Source organism: Prionailurus bengalensis, chromosome E1 (genome assembly GCF_016509475.1).
Source record: "Prionailurus bengalensis isolate Pbe53 chromosome E1, Fcat_Pben_1.1_paternal_pri, whole genome shotgun sequence".
Taxonomy (NCBI): Eukaryota; Metazoa; Chordata; class Mammalia; order Carnivora; family Felidae; genus Prionailurus; species Prionailurus bengalensis.
Window position 1 is genome coordinate 1,578,779 of NC_057347.1, and position 22,970 is coordinate 1,601,748.

Consider the following 22,970-nt stretch of genomic DNA (forward strand, 5'->3'; position numbering starts at 1 on the left):
CCCCCCCCCCGAAAGAAATGAAAAAAAGCGAATGAAATTTCCAAGGAAACCAAGGGTGAAATTGAAGAAATGTCTAAGCTGAGCAGACAAGAAAACTGGCAGATTCTGCCCATGATTCCTGAGGGGGGGCGGGGGGATAGTGGCTCTCAGGTCTTCAGGGGCGAGAAACTGGAGGCAGACACAGGAAATACTCGAGAATACCTAAGGCGAGAAGGGATGCTGGCTTCTAGAAGGAAAGCTGGGGGTGTGAGACACAGTATGGGGTCTGGGCTTCAGTCAAATCGCCTGGGTGGGAATCCTAACGTTTTCTCTTAGGAAGTGTATGACCTTGGGCAGCTCACTAATCATATTCAAACCTGTCTTCCCGTCTGAAAAATGGAGACAAAACAGATCGACGTTACAGGGCCGTCTGGCATGGTTATGGAATGTTAGCACGTGTAGCAAATAAGATTGGTGGGCACTTCTAAAAGACTGATTACAGTAGATAATACACATTTATATAAGGCAGCTTTAGGGAAAAATAACCCAACTGTATTTTATTATTTTTTTTTAAATTAATGTCTATTTACTTTGAGAAAGAGAAAGCGAGAATATGGGTGGGGTAGGGGCAGCGAGAGAGAGAGAGAGAGAGAGAGAGAGAGAGAGAGAGAGAGAGAGAGAGAGAATCCCAGCAGACAGAGCCTGATGTTGGGGCTCGATCTCAGGAGCTGTGGGATCATGACCTGAGCCGAAATCAAGAGTTGGACGCTTACCCGACTGAGCCACCCAGGCAAACCGACCCAACTGCGTGTTCCAACAGTGAGCTGTCTCTCCCATCTCAGCCCCCACATGACTTGTCCCAACTGCTCAGCTTGCTCTGACCTGCGGGGAACTTTGTATTCTATCATTTTCTTGCTCACATTTAATCTCCTTGCCCAGATTATAAACTGCTCAAGTAAACACTGCCGCCAAGCTATCCATTACGTTCTGGATCTTGGGTCACTGTCAACAGGTCCCTGAAGACCTGGCAGTCAAAGCTGCCAAAATGAAGGTAGCCAGCACCAGGGCGCGGAAACCCAGAGTAAACACAATCGTACCCTTGCCCAGGGCCGTGGTTTTGGCTGCAGTTGGGGATCGTGTCTATGGTTTTGGCCGCTAGTGCCTGGAGACTGACATCAGGAAGCTGTGGGCAAACAGCTCACAGTTTCAAACGGGTGAGGTGTTTTCCTGAGAACAGGAAGATTCCGGAGTTTGGCAAGGTGCACGCAGGGCAGGGATACGATTTAACCTCGTTCCTCCAGGCCAGGCCACGAAAGCAAGCGAGCAAGCAGCATCCTCCTGCTACAGTCTCAAGACACAAGGCTTCTTGGGATGCGGGACGCGCCCTGCCCCAAGGCAGGGATCACAGATGGGAAGAAAATAATCAGGTGGGTGCAGTGGGCTTGATCAACATTCCAAAGTCCAAGACAACAGAACCCGGGGGGGGGGGGGGGGGGGGGGGGATTCTCCCTCTGCGGAAGACCTTTCAAACGGCGAGGGGCTGGGTGGAGCTGAACCCCGCCTTGCCCCCAAATCCTGCAAGTCCTGTTAGGAACGGACAGGTGGGTCTCCCTCTCCCGGCCCTCATCACTCCCGCTCTCCTCTGTCGGTGACCACGCGCCCCGTGGGGGGCAGAAAGGGAGGCGCCAGGTGAACCAAAACGGACGGAGGGAAATCAGGACTGGGTTCGGCACCCTGAAGGGAGCGTCATGGGGCGGAACGTCCAAGAAACCAAGACGACCGCTCTTGTATCTTGAGCTGGGTGATGATTCCCAGGGTGCGCACCTAGGTAAAACTCCGCCAAGCCGCACGCTTAGGATCTGTGCGTTTTCCCTGGATCATCTACCCCTCTGTTTAAAGCCAGACCAAACCAGCACCGGCTCTGTTTGCTATCCTTTATTGAAGGGCCCCCCATCCTCGTGGGACCCCAGCCAAACCAGAATCCAGACAGGGCCCCCAAATATAGCAGGAGGCCCGGAAGGGGAGGGGAATGACTTCCGGTCGGCCACACCTCACCTCCCTGGAAACAGAAGCCCACCACAGACAGACAGACAGACAGACAGACAGACAGACAGACAGTCGGGGCAGGGAAGAGAACTCGCCTCACCCTGGATCCTCCCCTCCCCCCCCCCCCCCCCCCCCCCCCCGTGTCCCCACTTGAAAAGAAAGTCAAACACTGGCTACGCGGCACCCCTACCCCCCACCCCACCCCTAGCAGCATTTGTGGGACCCCCCCCCCCTCTGCAAGGGGCGCCCCGAGGCAGCCCCCACCCTCTCTTCCTTCACTTTGGTTTGCTCCTGGCAACTCCGTGCGCGCTTCCTTCCTGCGGCCTCCGGCCCAGCCTCTGCCACGCCGTCCATCACCTACTCGGACCTTCTCGCCCACCTGTCGCCTCCCTGCCCAGGGCTCCCGGGAAAGCGACGGCTCCGGCATCTGCTCTGCTCCCGCCCCGGCCGTCAGGGTGCTCACACGGCCGCCCCGCTCTCCTTGAGGTCGGGGGCCGAGCGCTGCCGCCTCATCCGCGGGGGAGTGGTGTACGGGGGGTAGCGGGGCCCCGGGGGCCGCTGCGCGGGGTACGGCTGGGGCTGCTGGGGGTAATAGTTGTGCTTCTTAGGCTGGAAGTGCTGGGGTTCGGGCTGCGCGGAGCCCCCTCCCCGGGAGCGGCCGCCTCCGTCCAGGGAGTTCCTGCGGGGCCGGTGGGACCTCCGGGGACTGGGGGGCCGGCGCGCGGGGGCGGCCGGAGGGGGCGCCACCTCCTCGGGAGCTTGGGGTGCGGGGGGGGCCTCCCCGGCCCCCGGCCAGGACTCCCGGTGCTGCGGGTTGCTCTTGAAAGGGAAGCGCAGCTTGCAGTCGTGAGGGGGCACGAAGCGGGCGGGGGGCCTGCGCAGCCCCCCGCCCCGGCCGCCCGCGCCCTGCAGTCCCTGCAGCCGCAACTGCTCCTGCTTGAGCCAGCGAAGGCGGCCGCGGCGGAAGGCGGGGTCCTCCTCCATGAGCCGCGACACCCGCTCCCAGCTGGACAGGGGCGGCGAGGGGGGCCGCGCTGGGGCCGCGCGCTCGCTGGGGGCCTCCTCCTCCACCGCCTCTGACCCCGGCGGCGCGGCCCAGGCGGCCTCCCCGGCCTCTTCGTTCTCATCCTCGTGGTCCTGGGAGGAAGAGCGGGGCAGAGAAGGGCGGTGAGCACAGATTCAGGAGGGCCCCAGAGGAGCATGGAGACAAGGGGGCTGGGACAGTGGTTTAAGGGCACAGGCCTGTGGGGGGGTGGGGGACGAGCGACCTAAGACCCTTCCTGGCCTGCCACTTCTGTCCCTGCCTCCGCACCCAGGCCCCTCCTGTGCATGAGCCCTTCAGTAAGGGCACCCACCGCGGGGGCGGCTGTAAGAGTTCAGTGAGTCCACCGCGGGGTGAATAGAGCCATGCCCCGCGCCCGGTGGGCACTCGGTAAGTCCTGCCGATACCTTCTGTGCCCTGGGAATACAAGGTCGGTGATGCCTGCCATCATCTAAGGGAGAGAGACAGCTGATCCATCCACGAGAAAAACCGCGGAATGGTACATAGATTATGCTTCAATAAGAAGTCAAATATAAGAGCATGTTTAGGGGCGCCTGGATGGCTCAGGTGAACATCTGACTCTTGATTTCCACTCAGGTCATGATCCCAGGGTTGTGGGCTCGAGCCCAGGTTCCGCTGCTGAGCACGGAACCTGCTTAGGATTCTTCTTCTTCTCGCCCTATGCCCCTCCCCCGCTTGCTCGTGCTCTCTTCCTCAAGTTAACTTTTTAAAAGTAGAATATTTATATTGATATACATCGGGTACATTACATAACAGCATATGTGATGTATTCAATGATGTGCTTTATCAAAACACGTATACCGGGATAAAGAGCAGAGCCAGGCAGGGGATGGGGCCAGGGTGAAGGTGGCCACGGCAGGGACCCATCCACCAGGAGGCTATCTCTGAAATAAACGCCTGAAGGAGGTGAGCGGAAGGCGCTCCAGGCGCAACGGCCTCCAGGCGGTAGGTGCACAGCAAGGTCAAGGAGCAGCTGCTGGGGCTGGAAGTGCTGGGCGGGTGGGGGCAGTAAGCCGCCAATAACCCCCCGGGGGGGCTGAGGGCTGCCTGCCCATCCTGTGCCCCCAGAGGGCAAGCAGGAAGAGCACAGCGTGTCTGCGGCCAGTAACCCGGGTGCCCGGCGCAAAGGCTGGCCCACGGAAGACACAGATTAACTCGTTGGGCAAAAGCCAGCAGAAACGGCCTCGGTGATCCCACCGCCACTGGCGGGGCTGCGGTCAGGACCGAATGGGGGAGGGGGGTGCGGGGCCCTGCTGAAACATCCGGGGACTCATTACAAATGCGGACTCATTACAAATGCGGAGTCACCCGCAAAGACAGGCTCTGGGGGGGGGGGCAGCAATCTGCATTTTCTGTTAGCCTGGAATGCGCCAGGAGGGGCAGGAAGGGGGGCCCTCTAGCGGGCGGCTGGGGCTGCTGGGGGGAGGGGGGAGGGGCGTGGGAGGACCCGGGCGGCTTCCCCTCCGCACCTGCGCCAGGGGAATGACCCTCTCCATGCGCAGCATGCGGTCCCTCAGGGCCTGCAGCTCCCGGTCTTTGCTGCTGTTCTGCAATTTCACCTCCTGCAGGATCCCCGTCAGCTTGTCGATGTGGGCGCGGAGGTCCTCCACCTCCGCCCCGCGGGCCCCCTCCTCGCCGCCGCCACCGCCGCCGCCTTCCTCCTCGCCCACCGTGTCCCAGACGTCGCGGGCCACGGCCCTCCAGGCGTCCCCGGGGCCCTCGGGCTTGCCGTACGTGCGGCACAGCTCCCGCATCTTCAGGGCGGCCAGGGCCTCGATCTCGGCGCGGCCGTGGCGGAAGTCGGCCAGGGCCACCTCGTAGCAGATCTCCTTCACCGCCTGCATCTTCAGATCGGCCATGGTGGCCCAGCGCGGGTCCTTGCCCTGCAGCCGCCGCCGCTGGGGGATCTGGTACACCCTCCGCGGGGCCCGGCGCTTGCCGCTGCTGGGCAGGCCGCAGCGCCTCACGATGGTCTGCACGGTGGTCGGGGGCAGCTGCTCTCGCAGGGACGAGATGAGCCGCCAGCTCTCCTCGCACGAGCGCTTGTCCGAGTCGTCCCCGCTGTCCGAGTCCGCATACTGGGGCCACACACACAGAACGGGGAGGGGGCTCAGGACACCCCAGGGCCCGCCGGTCCCCGCGACCCCAGAGACGCCCTGTCTGGACCGCTGGCCCTAGCGTCTCCCCCGCAAATCCGCGCGCCCGTGGAACACTGACTGGCAGAGAGCCCCGCGAGCGGAGCTGCGGCGGTGCCGAGTGCGGGTGGTCCGCACACGGGGCCGCGCTAAGGGCAGGCCCGCTTAAAGAACAGTCTCAGAGCACAAACAGTACTTGGATGCGTGAAAATCACAAAGGTCAAGTCCAGGAAGCCCTGCTCACGTGGGAGGGACGCTAATTCCCTGCACCCAGCTTGCTCCCCGAGTCACATTTCGGTCCCATCTCCTCCTAAATGCCACGGCCACGCACCGACCCCATGCCCACTCCCCACTCTGGCTCACACAGCATGAACCAAAGGCAGAGTTGGGTTATCGCGTCGCCAGTCCGTCTCCTGCCTCTGCACCCCAATGCACCCCACTGGCCCCCACTGCACACTCCATACGCACACATGTTCCCTCCCCCCACCCCCGCGTGCCCCTCTGCATGCACCCTGCATGCCCCTCCACACACCTCACCACCTCCCTGCCCCCCTCCCGTGCCCCTCTGTGCGTGCACCCCCCATGCCTGGCCGGCCCTCACCACCTCTCTGTCCCCCATGCCCTGGCCGGCCCTCACCAGTCGCTGCTGCTCGAGCAGAAGGTCAGCCTCCTCCTTCTCTTTCCGGTACTGATTCTCCAGGTCCTGCAGCCTGGGGTTGGGGGGCAGGGGGGGAAGAGCATGAGGCTCTGAAGCCACCGCAGTGGGGTCCCCGACAACGGGAGGGGGGCGGTCCAGAGAGCACTCCTCCCCGCACCTCTTCTCCATCTCCAGCTTGATGTCGATGCCCTGCTGCTCCAACAGCTCCTTCTGGGCGAAGTTCCAGTCGACGGGCTCGGAGGGCGGCCCGGGGGGCGGGGGCACCCCTCGCTCCCGCTCCAGCCGCGCCTGCTCCGGGTGATTGAAACGGAACACGTGGTTCTTGCCCATCACAATCCTATTCCCTGGAGACGGGAGCAGAGAAGGGTGGGCTCGCTCCCCACGGCGGCAAACCCACCCCCGCGCCCACGGGAAGCCGGGCCTTGCCCACAAGCCCAGGAGCCCTGCCACCAGGTCTCCGGCCACCCAAGCCCGAGGGCGGTCTGAGCCCCTGCCGACTGGTCCCTGCCAGCCAGAGGGAGCCCAGGAGCATGCGCACTCTTCCCGTTTCCCCAGGGCCATGGGAGAAACCAAGGGCAGGGTCCGTCTTCTTCGCTTCCCAGTCCCTTCCTCTTTCCGGTGCTGCCCCGGCAACCTCTGCCCAGGACCCTCTTGGCCCAGCCTGCCCGGAGCGCTCGCAGCACACGGTCTCCTCTACCTGACTTCAGCACCAGGGGCTCGGTCACCAGCCTCCCGTTGACGTAGGTCTCGGCTCCTTCGCAAGGCTCCAGGGTGACCACCACTGAGCAGAGGGAGAGAGGGAGGGGGGGCATTAGGCCCTTGGGGGAGGGGGTGATGCTCACAGACTCCCATCTTGCAGTCCCCCCAAAAGACATGCACGCGCCCCCAGGCCCGCCCTCCAGTACCTGTCAGGGGTGCCACGGCCCCTCTGGTGGCAGGCAGCACAGGAAAGGAAGAGCAGAAGGAGGGTTAGAGCCCCAGCTACAATTCCAGAAGCCTCTGTAGAAGCTCCCTAGTGCCCCCCCTCCAACCTCCCCAGCAGCGGCTCAGCAAGACAGTAATTCTCAGAGTGCTTTGTCCCTCGCGTCCAGGCAGGCTGTCACTTCTGCCTTCCCGATGCCCACTCCTTCCTTTCCAACGAACGCTATCCCGCGCCAAGCCTGGACCCCTCCCGCAGGCCCCCAGCCCGCTGCTGTCTGATGCGCTTCGCAAACTGCCGCCTGACTACTCTTCTCGGGCCACGGCCCGCAGAGCACGGTGTCCACGTGACAAGACAGAGCCGACTGGACTCCAACATGTGCCAGGGTGCTCCTCGGTCCTCTGTACAAGCCACGGAGCCCGCTGCTCGCTGGGACACCGAGCACGAGGCAGCTTCCCACCCTCGAGGACTGGCGCCTTGCTGGCACCGAGGGACCCTGGTGTCCCAAAGGCTCTGCAACGCCTTCGCTGAGGGATACTGAGCAGATCGCCTGACTTCTGCGGCTTCTGTAAACTGGGATGATCAAGTCCTCCCTTACGGAATGGTTGAGGGACAGAAAAACAAAGTGCTACACGGAGCTGAGTTCTTACACTAACAGTGACAAGGGAAGCAGAGCGAACAGTGACGTAAGGCAGAGGGGGCTCCCGACACCGCGGGAGAAGAAAGCAGGCAGGGAACTCAGCTCCGGGGCAGTGGAGGTAGTGACAGCGGGAAAGAGAAGGATGTGGCAGAGAGGGTGGGGTGGCTGTAATGGGGACCAGTCTCTCCCTACCCTTTCCCACCATGCCCCAAATTCATTCATTCGTTCGTTTGTTCGTTCCGTGAGTGCTTTGCACCCCCACTATATGCCCGGCGCTATTTTAGGTCTTAGAAATACACTGGAGATAAAAACCCAAATCCCTAGGCGCCTGGTGGTTCAATCAGCTGAGCGTCCAACCGCTGATCTCAGCTCAGGTCATGATCTCGCGGTCTGTGAGACCAAACTCCGCTCAGCCTGCTTGGGATTATTCTCTCTCTCCCTCTCTCTGACCCTCATGAGCATGCGCGGTCTCTCTCAAAATAAGTAAATGAACGTTAGAAAAAAACACCACGTCCCCGCTCTCCCAGAGCTCACTTCCAGCTGGTAAGTCAGACAAGTCGATGAGCAGATAATCTAAAGTTGGAGGGACGAGCATTGTGGAGGGAAGTGGGGCCAGGCGAGCAGACGACTTTGCTCCAGCCTTCTCCCGGACCCACAGCCACCCGTACCCAGGCGGAGCTCAGAGCACAGCCCTGGAGCCCGCCAAGCAGTGTTCCAATCCAGCTCCGCCGGCTTCTAGCTGCGTGGTCTTGGGCAAGTCCCCTGACCCCCGAGAGCCTCAGGTCCCTCACTTGTGAGCTGCGTGAGACAACACAACAGCACAAGCTGGATGGTCAGTAATAAACGCTCTTCCACGTCCACGGCTCTGGCTGGGCTGCCCACCGCCCCTCCGCCTGTCTGCTCAAGTTTCAAATCCGCCCTAAGAACAGAGACCGGATCGGACTGAACCTTCACAGACCCCACCCTTTGGGGCACAGGATCATCGGTTGCTTTCACTGCTATGTAACCAACCGTCCCCTGCCTGCCCGTCACCTTCCCAAACGTGCTCTGAGCTCCCAAGGCTGGGCTCGCTCCGTGGGCCTTGTACGGTTTGGTCGTAACCTAGCGCGTGGCTTGAGGCGACCACAGAACAGGAACTCGGCCGTAAGTCACTGGGCTGAACTGATTCGACAGCTTGCGGCCCGCCAACGCCGGAAGCACCTGCTGCCACTGAGGACTTGAATGAGACCAGAACCGCTGCATTAACCTGCAGACCCTGAACCAGCGTGCAGCCCACCAGGCACGTGTCCAACCTGAGCTGTAAGCCACAGGGCAGCGTCTTTTCTTATTTAAAAAGTGTGTGCGCCCCAACTCCCTGCCCCTCCTTCAGAGCCCTGAGGCACAGCGCACCGCTCCAGGCTCCAGGCTCCGCGAGTGCCTGGGTGGACGGCACCCTGCCTCCTACCCTAGCCGAGTCCCAGGGCTCGACTTCACTCGGGCCCACATACACCCAAACTATTCCTTTTAAAAAAATGAGTGGACCAGAGACGGGGTGGTCCTGCCTAGGTGGCTCCGTCGGTTGAGCGTCCGACTTCGGCTCAGGTCATGATTTTGCGGTTCGTGGGTTCGAGCCCCGCGTCAGGCTCTGTGCTGACAGCTCGGAGCCTGGAGCCTGCTTCGGATTCTGTGTGTGTGTGTGTGTGTGTGTGTGTGTGTGTGTCTCTCTCTCTGCTCCTCCCCTGCTCGTGCCCTGTCTCTCTCAAAAAATAATATAAAACATTTAAAAAAAAATAAAGACTGGACCAGAACAAAACGGCGACCTCGAAACACACCCGGAAACGCACAAGTACCGTTCTGCTGCAAAATCAGACGGACGGCTACCTCCACCCTCAGCTTTTGTGAGTCCTCAAAGCTTTTACTACTACGGCTGAATTAGGGCTAGAAGTCTGCAAGTTTTGGAACCAGAGGGGCACGTGGGCCAGCGAACTCCCAGAAACCTCTACCGTCACAGCTGGACAGAAGCAGGACATAAACTCAGAGACCCCACCGAGACGGACACGGCTTTCCGTAAGAAACAACCAGAGTGCTTGCTCTCTGAGGCTACAAGACCAAGGACGAGGACAAGATGTCATCTTCAGCAGAACCTCACTGCCCCCACCCCCGGCACGCTTCAGTGTCGTGTGTCTGCCGTGAGGACCCCGTCGCTCCCGCCTGCTGCAGCAGACCTCGTTCCCGGGGCGGGTGCACACGGCCGGGCCCCGGACGCTCTCCCAGTGCTTAACCTGAGCTTGAAGCCGCTCTGAGGACGGACACGTCCCCTCTTACACGGCCACAGTCCCAGCGTGGGGACCCGACCCAGGCCTCTGTGCTCGGCCACTGAGCTCTCGCCCCTCAGCCGTTACCTTCTCCGTCTGGCTGCGGGATGCTCCGGAACACACAGTGCTGCTCCCGGATGAACTGCCCGGTCAGCTTGATGTCCACGTCCACCTGGCCCACCCTGGGGAGGCAACGGCCAACGTCTTGTGAGCGCGTGCCAGACGTCCGCCGCATCCCCTCCGAACACAAGCTCGCCCATCTCAGTGAGCCAAGCGGTCATTCCCGGTTCACGAAGAAGGAGGCCGAGGCTCAGAAAGATAAAGCCACCTGCCCAAGGTCACACAGCCTGCCCGGGGGGACGCAGGGATCGAGACAGGACCTGCCTGATTCCAAAGCCCGGGTCCTACCCACGGGTCACGTGGCAAGGGGGAAGGGAGCCAGAAGTGTGGCGGGCACCCTCAGCACGGGCCTCCCACCCGTCCCCGGGGCTGGTCGCCCGAGGGCTCACTTCTTACCCACGATCATCAGCCGTAATGCTTATGTTGGGGGAGGGGACATCCTCACCCCTCTGACTGACTGCAGGAGGTGACCTCCGAGGCCCCGAGCCCCAGGGCTTGGTCAGAGCCACCCGCGACCCCACTGCCGCGTGGGCACTCTCGTCAACATGAAGCCATGCTTCCTGTCTCCCCTTGCGAGGCAGGGTGCACCAGGGGAGGCCAAGGCAACACCACCAGGGGCTGAGAAGGCGGCAATCGGAGCTTTCCGCGCCCCCTTGTGTCCCAGTAAATTGGGATCTATCCCCACAAACGAGGCCCGTCCCCGTCCCGAAGTGGTGGGTACAGGGCACGGCCGCTGAGCAACCAGGCTCACACCTTCTCGGGAAGCCTGGAGGGCGACCTGGGCCGTGCAGGTAGCTGTCCTGAGACCTGGGGTGTCTCCAGGAAGGTCACCAGGGAAGGGAGTCATCAGCGTGGCCATCTGTCTGCAGCCACACCCCAAGAGGAGAGGCGGCCCCGGAGACTGCGGGGCGAACGCTACCTGGTGATGCCGTCCTTGATGTGGTACAGCAGACATTCAGACATTAGAGGGTCTTCGTTCAGGTTCACCAAGTGGGGGGTCTGAGGGAGAAGGGGAGCGGTCAGGGGAGCGGGAGGGAGCTTCGGCAACGTCCCCCCAGGTTCCAGCACCGCAGGCCGCTCCCCTACTCGGGGAGCTCCCCCAGCCGCCCGACCCCCAGGTACAGGTCACCGCAGGACACAGCGAGCCACCTCTCCACATACACAAGGGGCCCAGGTGCCCACCCGTGTACCCCTCCCACCTCCCACAGCCCACCCAACCGTCCCCCCCCTCCCGGCCTCCGGCAGAAACCTGGGGAATCACCTGCCCCGCCTCTGCCTTCCCTGCACGCCCCGTCCCCGCCTCATTTCTTCCTTCAAAACGTATCCTGCCCCTTCTGGAGAGCACAAGCGGGCACGGGGTGAGGGGTCGAGCTCCCCATGTGCCTTCCAGCTCGCGTGTCTTAGGAACACGGGCGTATCTTACAACCAAAGAACGAAAAGTGCCAGCTCGATTCAAAAGCAGGTGAAACACAGCCGGTTCTCAGACAGACTCCCGCTTCGTTGGGGCCGGGGTCCCCGCGGCAGGTGCCAGCCGGGGCCTCCCTCCCCGAAGTCCATCCCTCCGACCCGGCTGTTCTACACGGAACAGCTTCTTACGCTGTTCTACACGGAAAACCCAGCCCGGTCCCTTCCCCAGAAACACTTTTTCTGGGTGGCGTTTCTTTGCCGACACCCCCGCCCTCCCCAGGCTGTAACTGGGCAGCCGGGAGAGCCGGCCTGGGTCCCCCCACACCCCTTCATGGCCCTGTCCACCAGGCCTGGGTCCCCCCACACCCCCTCACGGCCCTGCCCCACACCCCCAGGGACAGCTCTCATCTGCTCCCCTCCTTTGGCCCTCCCTGCCCCAGGCCTGCCTTCTGCACAAGGTCTCCAGCTTCCTGCCTTCACCACACAACTCAGGCCACTCTGGTGGGCAGCCCACGGCCACCTGACTTTATGCTGGTCCCCTGGCTCTCCTCATCAGTGCCCCAGCCTATTTATCCAAACACCCTTCCAGAAGCAGGTCCCCTGCACCTCTGGCCACCCTCCTGGGCCGCTCCCAGGTCTCCTTGCCTGGAACAGCCTTGCTCCCGACCCCACCCCTACCTGTCAAAGTCATTCACTTCCTGCCCCTCAAGATCGGTCTCAAATGCCACTTCCTCCACGAAGCTTCCTTAAGCCTTCTGCCCCAACACAAGATGCTCTGCCCGAGTTCTACGAGGATCTACTGCGAGCTTTCTATGTGCAAGACCCTGGCAGAGTGCTGGGGACTCAGGGACAAGTCCCCACCGGCCGCTGCTATCATTAGTAGGGCCATCAGAGTCACTGGCAAGAAAACACCACAAGTGGGAAACAGATGTCCTGCAGTGGTCTCTGACCTTTCCACGCCCTCCCTCAGCTCACTCATCCATTGGCCCCTCTGTCCCCAGGGAGCTGAGTGCCACCACCTCAGGGAGGGGCTCGCGAGAAGGACCAAGGAAGAACTACAAGGATAGCACGGCAGCTCGTCCCTGAGCACGAGGAGGACGTGGACAGCGGAAGGAAGACAGTTCCAGGTGAAAGGAGGGGTCAGGACAAAAGCCCTGAGTCGAGAAAGTGCAGGGTGGGGGTAACCGGCCATGGTTCTCCGGGAGCCCCCTGAACGGAGCGCCCCTGCGATGTCCACGGTGGGTACGTGTGTCCACGTGTGTGCCCCAACCTGGGCACCCAACCATCACAGCTGCAACCCTCCTCTGGTCCCCAGGGACGCTCTCACCCTCCCTCGATGCAGCCTCAGCCCTGCTCCAGGAATGGCAAACGCCAATGGGCTCTGGAAGCAGAGAGCGATCCATCCCTCGGGAGAGCGGACACGATTTAGGGCAGTGCTTTTCAATCTTTGTTCAGCCCTGGAACCCTTTGTTCAAACGAAACCGTACCTGAAAGCCTAACACGTCCAGCAGATAAGCAGGGAGACGCTGGGGCCGAGGCTGGGGCGGAGGGCCCAGAGTCTGGTCCTGCCCACCCCCTCGGCCCCCGTGACGGAAGCTCCCAGCCAGGTTTGAAAAATCACTGATGGCAGAGGTCCCCGGGCCTGACGATGGGAGCCCAGAAAAAGGGGGCCTTCCCGCAGGCTCTAAGCCCTCTCGGAGACAAACCAGCTTCTCCCGCAGGACCCGACCCGCACGGGGGCACTCCCAGGTTGGAGCCGCCCCCACCAAACCCGTTTTCCCCAGATCCAGCCACCCTCCCTTCTGAAATACGCACGCCCGTTCACGTGAGGACTCTCCACGCAAAGCAAGTGCAACAGAAACGTACCCTAAGACACCTTTGTCTCCAGTGAGACCAGCAAAGACCAAAAGCTGAAAAGGGTGAGGGGCCTCGGCTCTCTTGCACTGCCCTGGGGAGTACAAAGTGACCCGGCTATAATCTCTGGAAGGCACTCCAGAGAAATACGTGGAAATCCTACACAGCTACCGTCTGACTCCAAATCTGCCCTCCAAGAACTTGTTCTGGAAATGATAAACCTTTCCCGTAAGGCCACACACCGAAACACCGCTTGTGGCGTCAAAGAACAGGAAACAGCTTCAACGCCCGTCAGCAGGAAGCTGGTTAAATAAATGACTCCGCGTCCACGCGAACATTTTGGCACCACGAGACAGAACAGACAGAGCGCGCACACGCTATAACACGAGAAGCATCAGGCGTGGAACCGCGGCTGTTCCAGAGACAGGCTGTGTGTGCGCACAGCGCAAAACTGTGCCACACGCCTGTACGTGCACGGACCACCCCTGGATGACACGGGAGGAACGGAGGACGGGGCGGGCCTTGCGTGCATGGTCCCCTTACGAGAACTGAAAACAAGACCCCGTCCGCTGGTCCCCGGACCTTAGTAGAAGGCATCTCCACGCAGCCGGAAGCCCTCTAAGAAAGAAACGTGCACCCCCCTATCTTTCTAACGCTGCACCTGCAGTGGAAGCGTCCCAGGCCCCCAGCACCCCCGTGTGGCTGTAGACCACACAGAGAGCCACCTGTGGTCCTGTGTCCCAGAGATAGGCTACAGAGGGGCCCCTGAGTGCCCAGCCCCGGACACGCCCCAGCACCCCCGCCAAGGCTCTCTCGCTCCCCGGCTGTGCCCCAGGGCGGGCAAACCCCTCCCCTCTTGTTGCGCCTCTGCCTCCTTCCAGCCTCCGTCTCCCGGACGGCCGTGACCTCATCGATCGGCAGGAGCCTCCTTCCAATAACCCAGAACCGCTTCCAGGCAGCTCTGAGCACGGCACACCTGACCGGGGCCTGAGCCTCCAAACTTCGGACCGCGGCCCAGACAGACGAGGCTGACTCCCCAGAAGGACGAAAGTTCCCGTTCGCTCGAACGGGCCTCCACGACGCCCTTCACCGTGCACTCCGGCACAGGCGTCCTGGCGGCCTCCGGCCTGCACCCGCCCTGACTGGCGGGCCCTGGGCCGTGCTGGCCGGAGACGACTGAAGGCCTCTCCTCCCTCCCTCCTCTCGAGAACCCGCCACACGGCAGGCGTGCAACAGACACCAGCTGTGCCGCTCGGCCTGATGTTAGCCTGGCCCCCCGGCCACCCCCAACCTGCGCGTCCGCCTGCCAGACTGCCTTCCCCGGGACACCGCCTCCACGCGTCTCCCGCTGCACCGATGCGTCCTTAAGCCTCCTGTCACGTTCGCAACCCCAGTCCTAGGGTTCGCTGCCTGTTCCTGGCTCTTCCCCACAGGCTCGTCTTCCAGTGACCCTCTCGTGGTGCGTCTCTCAGTACCTCTCTAAGCAGTAACACACGCACGGGGCACAAAATTCGGCCGTGCAGAAGAATACGTAGCCAGTACATCGTGACCCCAACCAGCCTCCAACCTCCCACCTCCTCCCCTGTTCCCGGGATAACTACTGAGACCAATTTGCGAATCCAGAAGCAAACTCACGTACCAGTGCAGGTTTACGTTTGTTAACACGCAGGTTCCAAACAGCCCTTGAAAACTCCCCGGAGGGGCAGGGACCCTAGTATCCTCTAGGGACCCTGGAGCCCCGGCCACGGGCACCTAACAAGGCACCTCACCCCAGGCTGTCACACGGAGGCCTGACAACACACAGCAGGTGGCAGGCGTGGGGACAGAGACGACGCAGGGACACGCTCAGGGATCCGAGTTGGGGCTCGCCTTGTACCCCCCAAACCCCATGAGCTTCAATGACCAGCAGAGCCTCCTCCGCAGACCCCTCGCTCACCTTCTTGGGAGAGAAGACGCCCACAGTTCCACCGTCCTCCCGGACGGCCACCCCCATCTCGGCCAGCAATGCTTCTCTGGAGGCAAAGAGACACGTGACCGTGACCGTGCACCCCTTCCCTGCAGGGCCTGACCTTCCCTCCCACCCCCGCCCCCCGGGGCCCCGGCTGCCAGCCCGCCACTCGCACCTCTCCATCCTCAGAGCTTCCGTCTTACGTAGCTTCTCTTCCCAGGTCTCGTTCAGCTCAGCTATGATCTTCTCTGTCTCCTGGGGGCACGGGACAGGCACGGGTTGGGGAGGTCTGGGACGAGGACCCACCATGGGGCCACACCACTCCTGGGACTCCCTCTTCCTCAACTCCGGCTTTGGAGAACTAGACCCCCAGCAGCTGCTGCCCCTACCCCCCCCCCCCCCCCCCCCCGCCGCCAACCTGGCCAGCTCCAGTTTCCCACCTGCAGCCTCTCCATGGCCTCCTCGGGCCCAATCTGGGGCTCAGCACTGGGGGGGAATGACGGTTCCAGTTCCCCATTGTGTGCCGGGGGGTGTGAGGCTGACACTGGGGCAGGGGGGGACGATACAGCCGGCAGAGCACCCCCGGAACTCCCCTCGTCCACCTTTAGACCTGGGAAGGAGACAGAGATCAAAGGAGGCTAAGAAAAGACAGATCAGAGACTCAGAGAAGGCGTCGCAGAGGACCAGCCCATAAGGATCGCAAAGGTCATCCAGTCAACCTTCGCCAAGCAGGGAGCTCTCCTACAGCAGCTGTGACAAACGGGTACTCAGTCCCTACTTGTGGCCCTCCAGGGGCACTACTGAACAAGGCAGCCAATTCCTCCCACCGCTGGGTGAGTTGCACCATCAGAAGGTCAGCTGTGGCTGCGACCCGCCTCACGTCACGTGCGCCCTCGTGTCCAGGTCTGCCTTCCGGGAGAAGAGAGCCTGTGTAGCTCTCGCTTCTGCAACACGACCGTTCAGATGTGGGAAAGAAACACCATGTCTACCGGACTCTTGTCTTCCCAAGAACGGACACCCCGCTCTCCTCACTCTGCCCCCAGCCCCCGGCCGTCTGCAGCAGGAGAGCCCCCAGGACTGGACGTGGAACACAGATCATACAGCCTCCAACAAGGACACGTCGGGCAATAGTATGGCTGAGCGTTACGCCATAGAACCTGGGCCGCGGCTCACGGCCAGCCGAGCCCCACGTTCTGTAAGGTTGATCAGGGCCGGTGCCCCCACGGCCCATCCTAACCGCTTTACCGCTTGAACCACAGACGCAGGCCTGGCCCTTTGCTCCTGCTCCCTCACTTTAGCGGTCCCGGTGGCCTCTCCAGGCCCCTGCACATTCTGACGCCCCTGGGGAATCAGTCCCTCCCTGAAACGCCTGAAGGCACGCGACGTCCCCCTTCACACCTATATCCGTGCCACCGTGCACGCAGAGAGCTTCGTGGCCAGTGGCCCCCCTCTGGCCTCGGGCCTGGGCGAAGGCCACCAAGAGATGTAGCGGGCCAAGGGGCGACCGTAAGCCGCCCTCCTCTGGAGCCCTACCTCCCAGGGCGGAGGCGGACAGCCCCTGAGCCAGGAGCAGCTCCCGCAGCCGGGCCACCTCCTCCTGCAGCTCACGGATCAGCCGGGCGTTGGGGTCCTCGTTGATGACGGCGTTGCAGCGGATCTGCTTGGTGCGGTCAGCGTACCTGCGGGGAGGGGAGCGGGGAGGGCTGGGTGCAGCCCAGACGGGGGCGCCCCCCAGCCTGCTTCCCTCCCTCTCCCTGACCGTTAAATCCTGGCCAGCCCGTCTGGCGGGTAGGGTCCTAACCACCGGCCTGAGCTCCCTCGGAGCCCCACCTGAGGGTGCTGAGGGTCTCCTCGTAATTGATGTCTGCAGGGCTCAGGGCTGCGATCATGGCCGTGCGGGAGTTCCCACCTGCAAAAGGAAAGGGCAGAGCTGTCGTTGGCCGAGGCCCTAAGAGAAGTCAGACCGGGTCTCGGGGTCAGGGAGGCCTCAGTGCCCTCAGGGGTCTGGCGGGGTCACTGTCCCAGGCAAGGTGAAGCTACAAGTTGTAGACTAGCTGTGGTGGCAGTCAGAGGCAGAGAGACACCAAACATCTCAGCGACGGTCAGAGAGGGTGGGAGGAGGATCGAGCCAGCGGCCAGCACGCAGTCAGGGAGGGGTCTCGGGGAGCCCCGCGGTGAGGCCCCCCCGGTGTGGGTCCTCAGCATCAGGAAACCTACCGAGAATGTTCCCCCGGCAGGGGGGACGGTCAGGGGACAACGGGGTGGGGGAGGGATGTGAGATTCTAGGGGTGGCAAGGGGACTCGTCAGACATGTCAAAGGGGTTAATGGGAGGGGCAGAGTCAGTGGAGAGAGAGAGGCGGCCTCACCCAAGTTCTCCTTGAGCAGCCAGGTGAGCACAGAGTCCCTGTAAGGGATAAAATCCGACTTCCGCTTCTTGGACTGCTGGAGGACGGAGGGGGAGGGGTCAGGATGGGCACCCCTGTCCCGCGTCCCAGACCCGCTTCTCTCCCAGCTCCAGCTCTTACCAGATCCGCCAGGGCCGAGATCACCTTCCCCAGCGTGGTCAGGGACTTATTGATGTTGGCCCCTTCCTGGAAAGGGACGAGGAGCGTGGGAATGAGGCCCTCGTCCCCGACACCATCCACATCCCCCCACCCCTCCCCTGCCAGAGACCACCACCCGCAGCCCCCAGCACTGACCCCAACCTTCCCTCCTAAGCCCCCTCACCTTCAGGCGCATGCCCCGGGCCCCCGAGGAGTCGGCCCGCTCACTGCCGGCAAGGTCCACCAAACTGATCTTACTGACCTGGGGTCAGAGGAAAGGGCCGGAGGTAAGGGGGTCAGGGAGCCGAGGGGGCTAGGGGTGGGCAGATCTGGGTGCCGCCCGGCGAGGGAACGGGGCGGGGGGGAGCGAGGGAGGCAGGAAGCCCACCTTCTCGGAGTCTAGCCCGGTGAGCTGGTCGTGGCAGCGCTGCGTGAAGACAATGGTGAAGACGGCGTGCGAGCGGCTGCTGGTCTCATTCATGTTGGTGGCGGCCACGGTCCTGGGTGGGGAAGGGAGCGGTCACTGCATGCGGCCTCTCGCCTGCCCGACGCTGGCTCCCCCTCCCCGCGCTCGTCAGCCTGCCTCACCGAGCCTTATTTCCACAGTCCATGAGGTCGGCGATGTCCGCGTAGGAGGTCACGGCCAACTTAGACAGGTCCTGAACGTAGGGGCCCAGGATGGGGTGCTCCCGGACCCGCAGAGAGCCCCGACTCTTGGGGTTCAGGAGGTCTCGTACCCGCTCACAGTAGATCTCCATGTAGCTCACCTGAGTGACAGAAACACACAGGAGGTGAGAAAGGTAGCGAAAATACCGATAACAAGACTCACCCTTCGTTCCCCCGGACGTGACACGGGCGACTGCGGCTGGAGGACCCCGAGGATTCGTGATGCCCAGACTCGGCGCTAAGCGCTCCGCACACGCGGGCTCACCGATCCAGCAGCCCTCGGAGGGGCCGGCCGGTCTTTATCACCGCAGGAGCGAACACACTCAGGGGCCGGGACACGAAATCACTTGCCCGAAGCCACTGCTAACGGCGGGGAGAGCCGAGAGTGGACCCTAGGCGGCCTGACTCCGGAGACGGCCCTTGATCTTATCCCAGCCCAGGGCCGCCGTGCCCTCCCCGTGCCCCGCCGAGACCCAGGCTTACCTCCACAGAATAGGACAGCTGAGCACTCTGGTTCTTATTAACACGAGAGAAGAGGTCCTCGCAGAGCTGGAAGCGGACACAGAGAAGCTGCTGTTCACGGCGCGCCCCCCAGGCCCTGTCCCAAGCAGCTCTAACCCTCACCATAGCCCTGAGGGAGGGGGTGTTCCCATTTCACAGACAGGAAAACAACCTCAGAGAGGTTCATGCTTGCCCAGGGTCACAAAGTAGTATTCAGGGAGCCAGGAAGCCAACGCAGGTGTCCTAACACCACACCCCCGAACAAGGCCCCCGTGCTGCACAGTCAGGAAGGATTATGGTCCGTTTCCAGTTACCGACAACCGGCTGTCTCTACGGTCAACCCTTTGCCTACAGTCCACACGTCTGCAGGGCAACTATGCTTGTAAATGATGGCGAGACAAGATGAATTTGCAGCACGTGGTGGAACCAGGGTTCAAACCCAGGCTTCTCTGACACCAAAGCTCGGCTCTTGTCACTAAGCTTTCTTGCTTCTAGGGGGGGCAAAGACCCCTCCCCAAAGTCCATGTAGCAGCCAACCGCTATCCCCATCACGTTCCCTAACAGCCTCAGAGAGCCAGGTCTCTGCTCCCTAATCCTCAGGCCCCTGTCCTTCCTCCCCGCCTGGGGCAGCTGGAGACGCTCCCGGCCTGGCTGCCCTCCCGCCCCGTGCGCACCTGGGGCACGATGCCCTACGTCCCCTCTGCCCCGCCGGGTCCCGTGCACACCTGGGGCACGATGCCCTGCTGGCCCGGCTCCTGCCGCCCCATCATGGTGTAGGACTTGCCGGCCCCGGTCTGCCCATAGGCAAAGATGCACACGTTGTAACCCTCGAAGGCGTGAAGCAGCATCTCCTCGCCGATGTCCCGATACACCTGTTGCTGAGACGCAAACTGGGGGTCCTCAGCCTAGGTGGAGCGGGGGCGGGAAAGACAGCAGGAGCTCTAAATGATTTTGTCTGTAGCGTCCGGGTCCCAAGAGTCTTGCTCCTATCTGATGACGGCCCACAGGCCCTATGTGCCCCCGGCAAACCCCATCCGTGGGCCTAATCACCTGTGACAGGATCCCATGCAGGCTCCTACCTGACCCAGTTATCCCGAGAGACTCTCCCTCCCCCATCCGGGTCCCGGTCACAGCCTACGGGTCCTACCCGTCCCCACCCGGGATCCTGGTTCTCCCAACCCAGTCCCGACCCATGTCATGGAGGCCCTATTTCCCAGCAGCGCCCCCTCCCCAGGACCTAAATCCCCTTCCCTCTTTGCTTAGCTCTTCCCCCACCCTGACAGCCTCACCGAAGTGTGTGACCAGTAGGAGTAGTCAAAAGTGAAGCTTTTGGGGGCATCCTTGCCCTGTTTGGGATTGATGATGGCTGAGGCGGCAGAAGGAAAGAGCGGAAGGCCAAGGTCAGGGACGCCCAACTTCTGCCCACTCCCCACCTCTGTCCTGCTTCATCTCTCCCCTTTAATACTCCCCACCCCCTCCAGCCACCAAGGCTAATTTTGGCTTCCCAGGACCCGCCCCCCACCGGCAGGCTCCCGATTGGGCAATGGAGGGCTCCAGGCCAACATTCCCCCTCCCAGGGACTGGGAGCATGGAAAGGCCAGCCTGCCCCCGCCCTTTCGCCCAGCACCTGCTCCCCTGGTTCCGCCCAGCAGGACAGGCCAGCGTGGTGGGCCCGCCTGCCCTGCCTGTGCCCAGCCAGGCCCCGGGGGACGCACTCACAGGTGGTGTTGCCCTGCATGCTGACCACACACTTGGCATCCTGGCTGGTCTCACGGGCGTTGAAGGGCCGAACCCTCACTGCCACTTTCACCGAGGCGCCAGCCATGGCTCCAGATACTCTCACCCTCCTCAGCTGGAGGACAGAGAAGGAAAAGGTGGTCAGAGCCGCTGGGGGGGACCCAGACATCTGTGACCTGTCTTCTCCTAGGAACCAGTCTCTCCACCCACTTCCCCAGCTCCCCAGCACCCCCGAGGACCTAGTTCCTAGTCTCTGGCCCTCCTCCCCAATGTCACTCTCCTCAGGGACTCCCGAAGGTGTTCCTGCCTCTCTCCCCTGCCATATCCCAGCTCGCAGGGACCTGGACCGTCATCCAAGAGTTACCTGGTGTCCCGGCCCCAGACCAGGGGGGCTGTATCAGCTCTGGCTCCCACCGGCCCTCGTAGGGGAAGCCCCATCCTATACTTGGGGCCTGGCCACACCAGCTGGGGCTGTGGGGGAAACCCTGGTTGTGGGGGAAGAGTGGTTAGGAGCTATGTCTGTGGCTCCAGAGGTGTGTCAGGGGCTCCACGGCCGGAGGTCAGGGGCAGGGGGTCACGTTAGGAAAGGTAAGGACAATGTCCCGCCGCAGTGGCTGAATGCAATGTGAATCCAAGGGCAGGGACCGTGATATTTTTATTCCTCGTCAGTCACAAGTGTACTGAACGTCCAGACAGAGGAGAGAGAGAGAGGGGGGCTGGACAGAGGGTGGTTCAGAGAGAGGGACACATAGGCAGAGACACCGAAGGCGGCAGGAAGAGGGGCAGAGGAATGGCACAAAGTCTCAGACACCAAGAAAAGGAGAGATAGGAGAGAGGAAACCAGATCCAGGTCATGCTATGAAAGAAATAATGGAAGGGGCCACAGAAGAAACACAGAAATGTGAGACAGGGAGGGGAGGTCTGGGGCAAAAGCACAAAGTGGGAGCCCAGAAGAGACAAGAAGGAAAACCCCAAATATAAAAGCTGCCCTAAAATTCCCCCACAGAGTCAGCCAAGAAGTAGAAACCAGCTCCCACCTAGAGCCCACAAGCCCCACATAGGCAGGAATTGCCACTGGACAAAGTCCAAGGGCTGGAGGTAGAGCCCAGGACTGGGATCCACAGGACCGGCCAGGGGGCCCCAAACCCCTCGCCCAGCCCCCCAGCGCTTCCTCCTCAGGATCCAGGACAATGGGCAGGGGAGGGTGGGGTCATCCTGTATCCATCACACCAACCCCCCGGGGCTCTTCTGTTGGGGGACCCCGGTGAAATACCTGCGTGTTTATTGGGGGGAGGAAGAAGGGCTGGGGTCTCCCCCAAGAGGAAACAGGTATGTCCGGGCCCCAGCCTGGGGCTAGCGCTATGGCGTCCACCGCCCTGGGGAAGGTGCCAGGCTGGAGCCCAGGAATGTGGGTGACCTAGTGCTCACACCCTGGGAGGAGAGGCTGAGCAGCCCACGCCCACGGACAGGAGGGTGGAGGGTTGTGAAGCCGGGCCGGGATGCTGGGGCCCCGAACCCAAGTCCTGCTGGGCCTCACCTCCCGCAGCCCTTCCTGGGCAGGGCATGGGAAAGGGGGAGAGGGCCGGTCTGCCCCAGGACAGGAAGGGAGTAGCTCAAATCACAGAGGCTGTCTCAGGAAGCGCAACCCTGACCCCCTAGACCCTGAGCCGGGCAGGGAAGGGGCGACGACAGGGAACCGCCACGGCCGCGCCGTCGCGGCGGATGGGGCAAGGCTGCGGGTGGGCGCGGGCTCGGGGCCCCGCCGGGGCACCTGCGCCTCGCCCCGCCCGGCCATCCCCTCGCAGGGCCCCGTCCCGGCCTGTCGGCGCGGCCACGCGGACCCGGCGCTCCCGGCCCGCCGCCCGACGGCCGCCCCGGGCCTGGCACCTCTCTGCGCCTCCGCGGGACAAACAGCACATGACCGCGGCTCTCGCGGCCGGCCGGGGACCCCGGCTCCCCGCCCCCAGGCCGGCACATTCCACGGCGGGCGTCCCCTCCCTCCCTGCCCGCCCCCCCTCCCCCCGGCTCTCACCTCGTCGCCGCGGGGCTCCCGGAGCGGCTCGGCGGGGAGCACGGGGGCGACCTTCCCGGGACGCGGGAGGCGGCGGCGGGCAGGTCCGGAGCGGGCTCCGGGCGGCCCCCGCCCCTCGCCGGGGGCCCGGGCGGCGGGCGACGGACTCGCGCCCCGGGGGCGGCGGCAGCAGGAGCGGCAGCGGCGGCGCCAGCGGCCGGCGCCCGCCCGGGCAGCGCGAGCTGGGGCGGGAGCGAGGGGCGGGGGACCGGCGGGCGCGCGCACGCGAGCGGGCGCGCGCGCCGTCCCGACACCGGCCCGGGAGCGCCCTGGACTGCGGTTAAAGGGGCGATGCCCTCCGGACTGTGGGGCCCACCGGGCGCGGACAGGGAACCGAGCTGCGGACGCAGAGAGGCACGCAGGACACCGGCCCTCGGGAGGGTTACGG

At 63.0% G+C, this 22,970-nt stretch overlaps 1 protein-coding gene across 3 annotated transcripts; it reads right to left on the reverse strand.

Annotated features, from left to right (window-relative positions):
• Positions 1-1,899: 1,899 nt before the first annotated feature.
• KIF1C (kinesin family member 1C) lies at positions 1,900-22,671 on the reverse strand. Of its 3 annotated transcripts, XM_043582793.1 has the most exons (23): positions 22,544-22,656; positions 20,876-20,996; positions 20,494-20,626; positions 20,064-20,140; positions 19,500-19,679; positions 18,757-18,822; positions 18,196-18,374; positions 17,996-18,107; positions 17,792-17,869; positions 17,590-17,655; positions 17,431-17,506; positions 16,894-16,972; positions 16,597-16,742; positions 15,504-15,673; positions 15,239-15,318; positions 15,052-15,127; positions 10,774-10,853; positions 9,822-9,916; positions 6,579-6,662; positions 6,039-6,225; positions 5,861-5,933; positions 4,558-5,166; positions 1,900-3,162 (listed from the first exon to the last, which is right to left on the reverse strand). In XM_043582793.1, exons 3-23 carry the CDS (start codon positions 20,597-20,599, stop codon positions 2,485-2,487), a joined length of 3,297 nt encoding a protein of 1,098 aa, XP_043438728.1. In that variant the 5' UTR covers positions 20,600-20,626; positions 20,876-20,996; positions 22,544-22,656; the 3' UTR covers positions 1,900-2,484. The 3 variants fall into 3 exon arrangements, with proteins under 3 accessions (XP_043438728.1, XP_043438727.1, XP_043438726.1); XM_043582792.1 differs by lacking the exon at positions 20,876-20,996 and having other exon boundaries at positions 17,431-17,503; positions 22,544-22,671; XM_043582791.1 differs by lacking the exon at positions 20,876-20,996 and having other exon boundaries at positions 22,544-22,671.
• Positions 22,672-22,970: the final 299 nt, after the last annotated feature.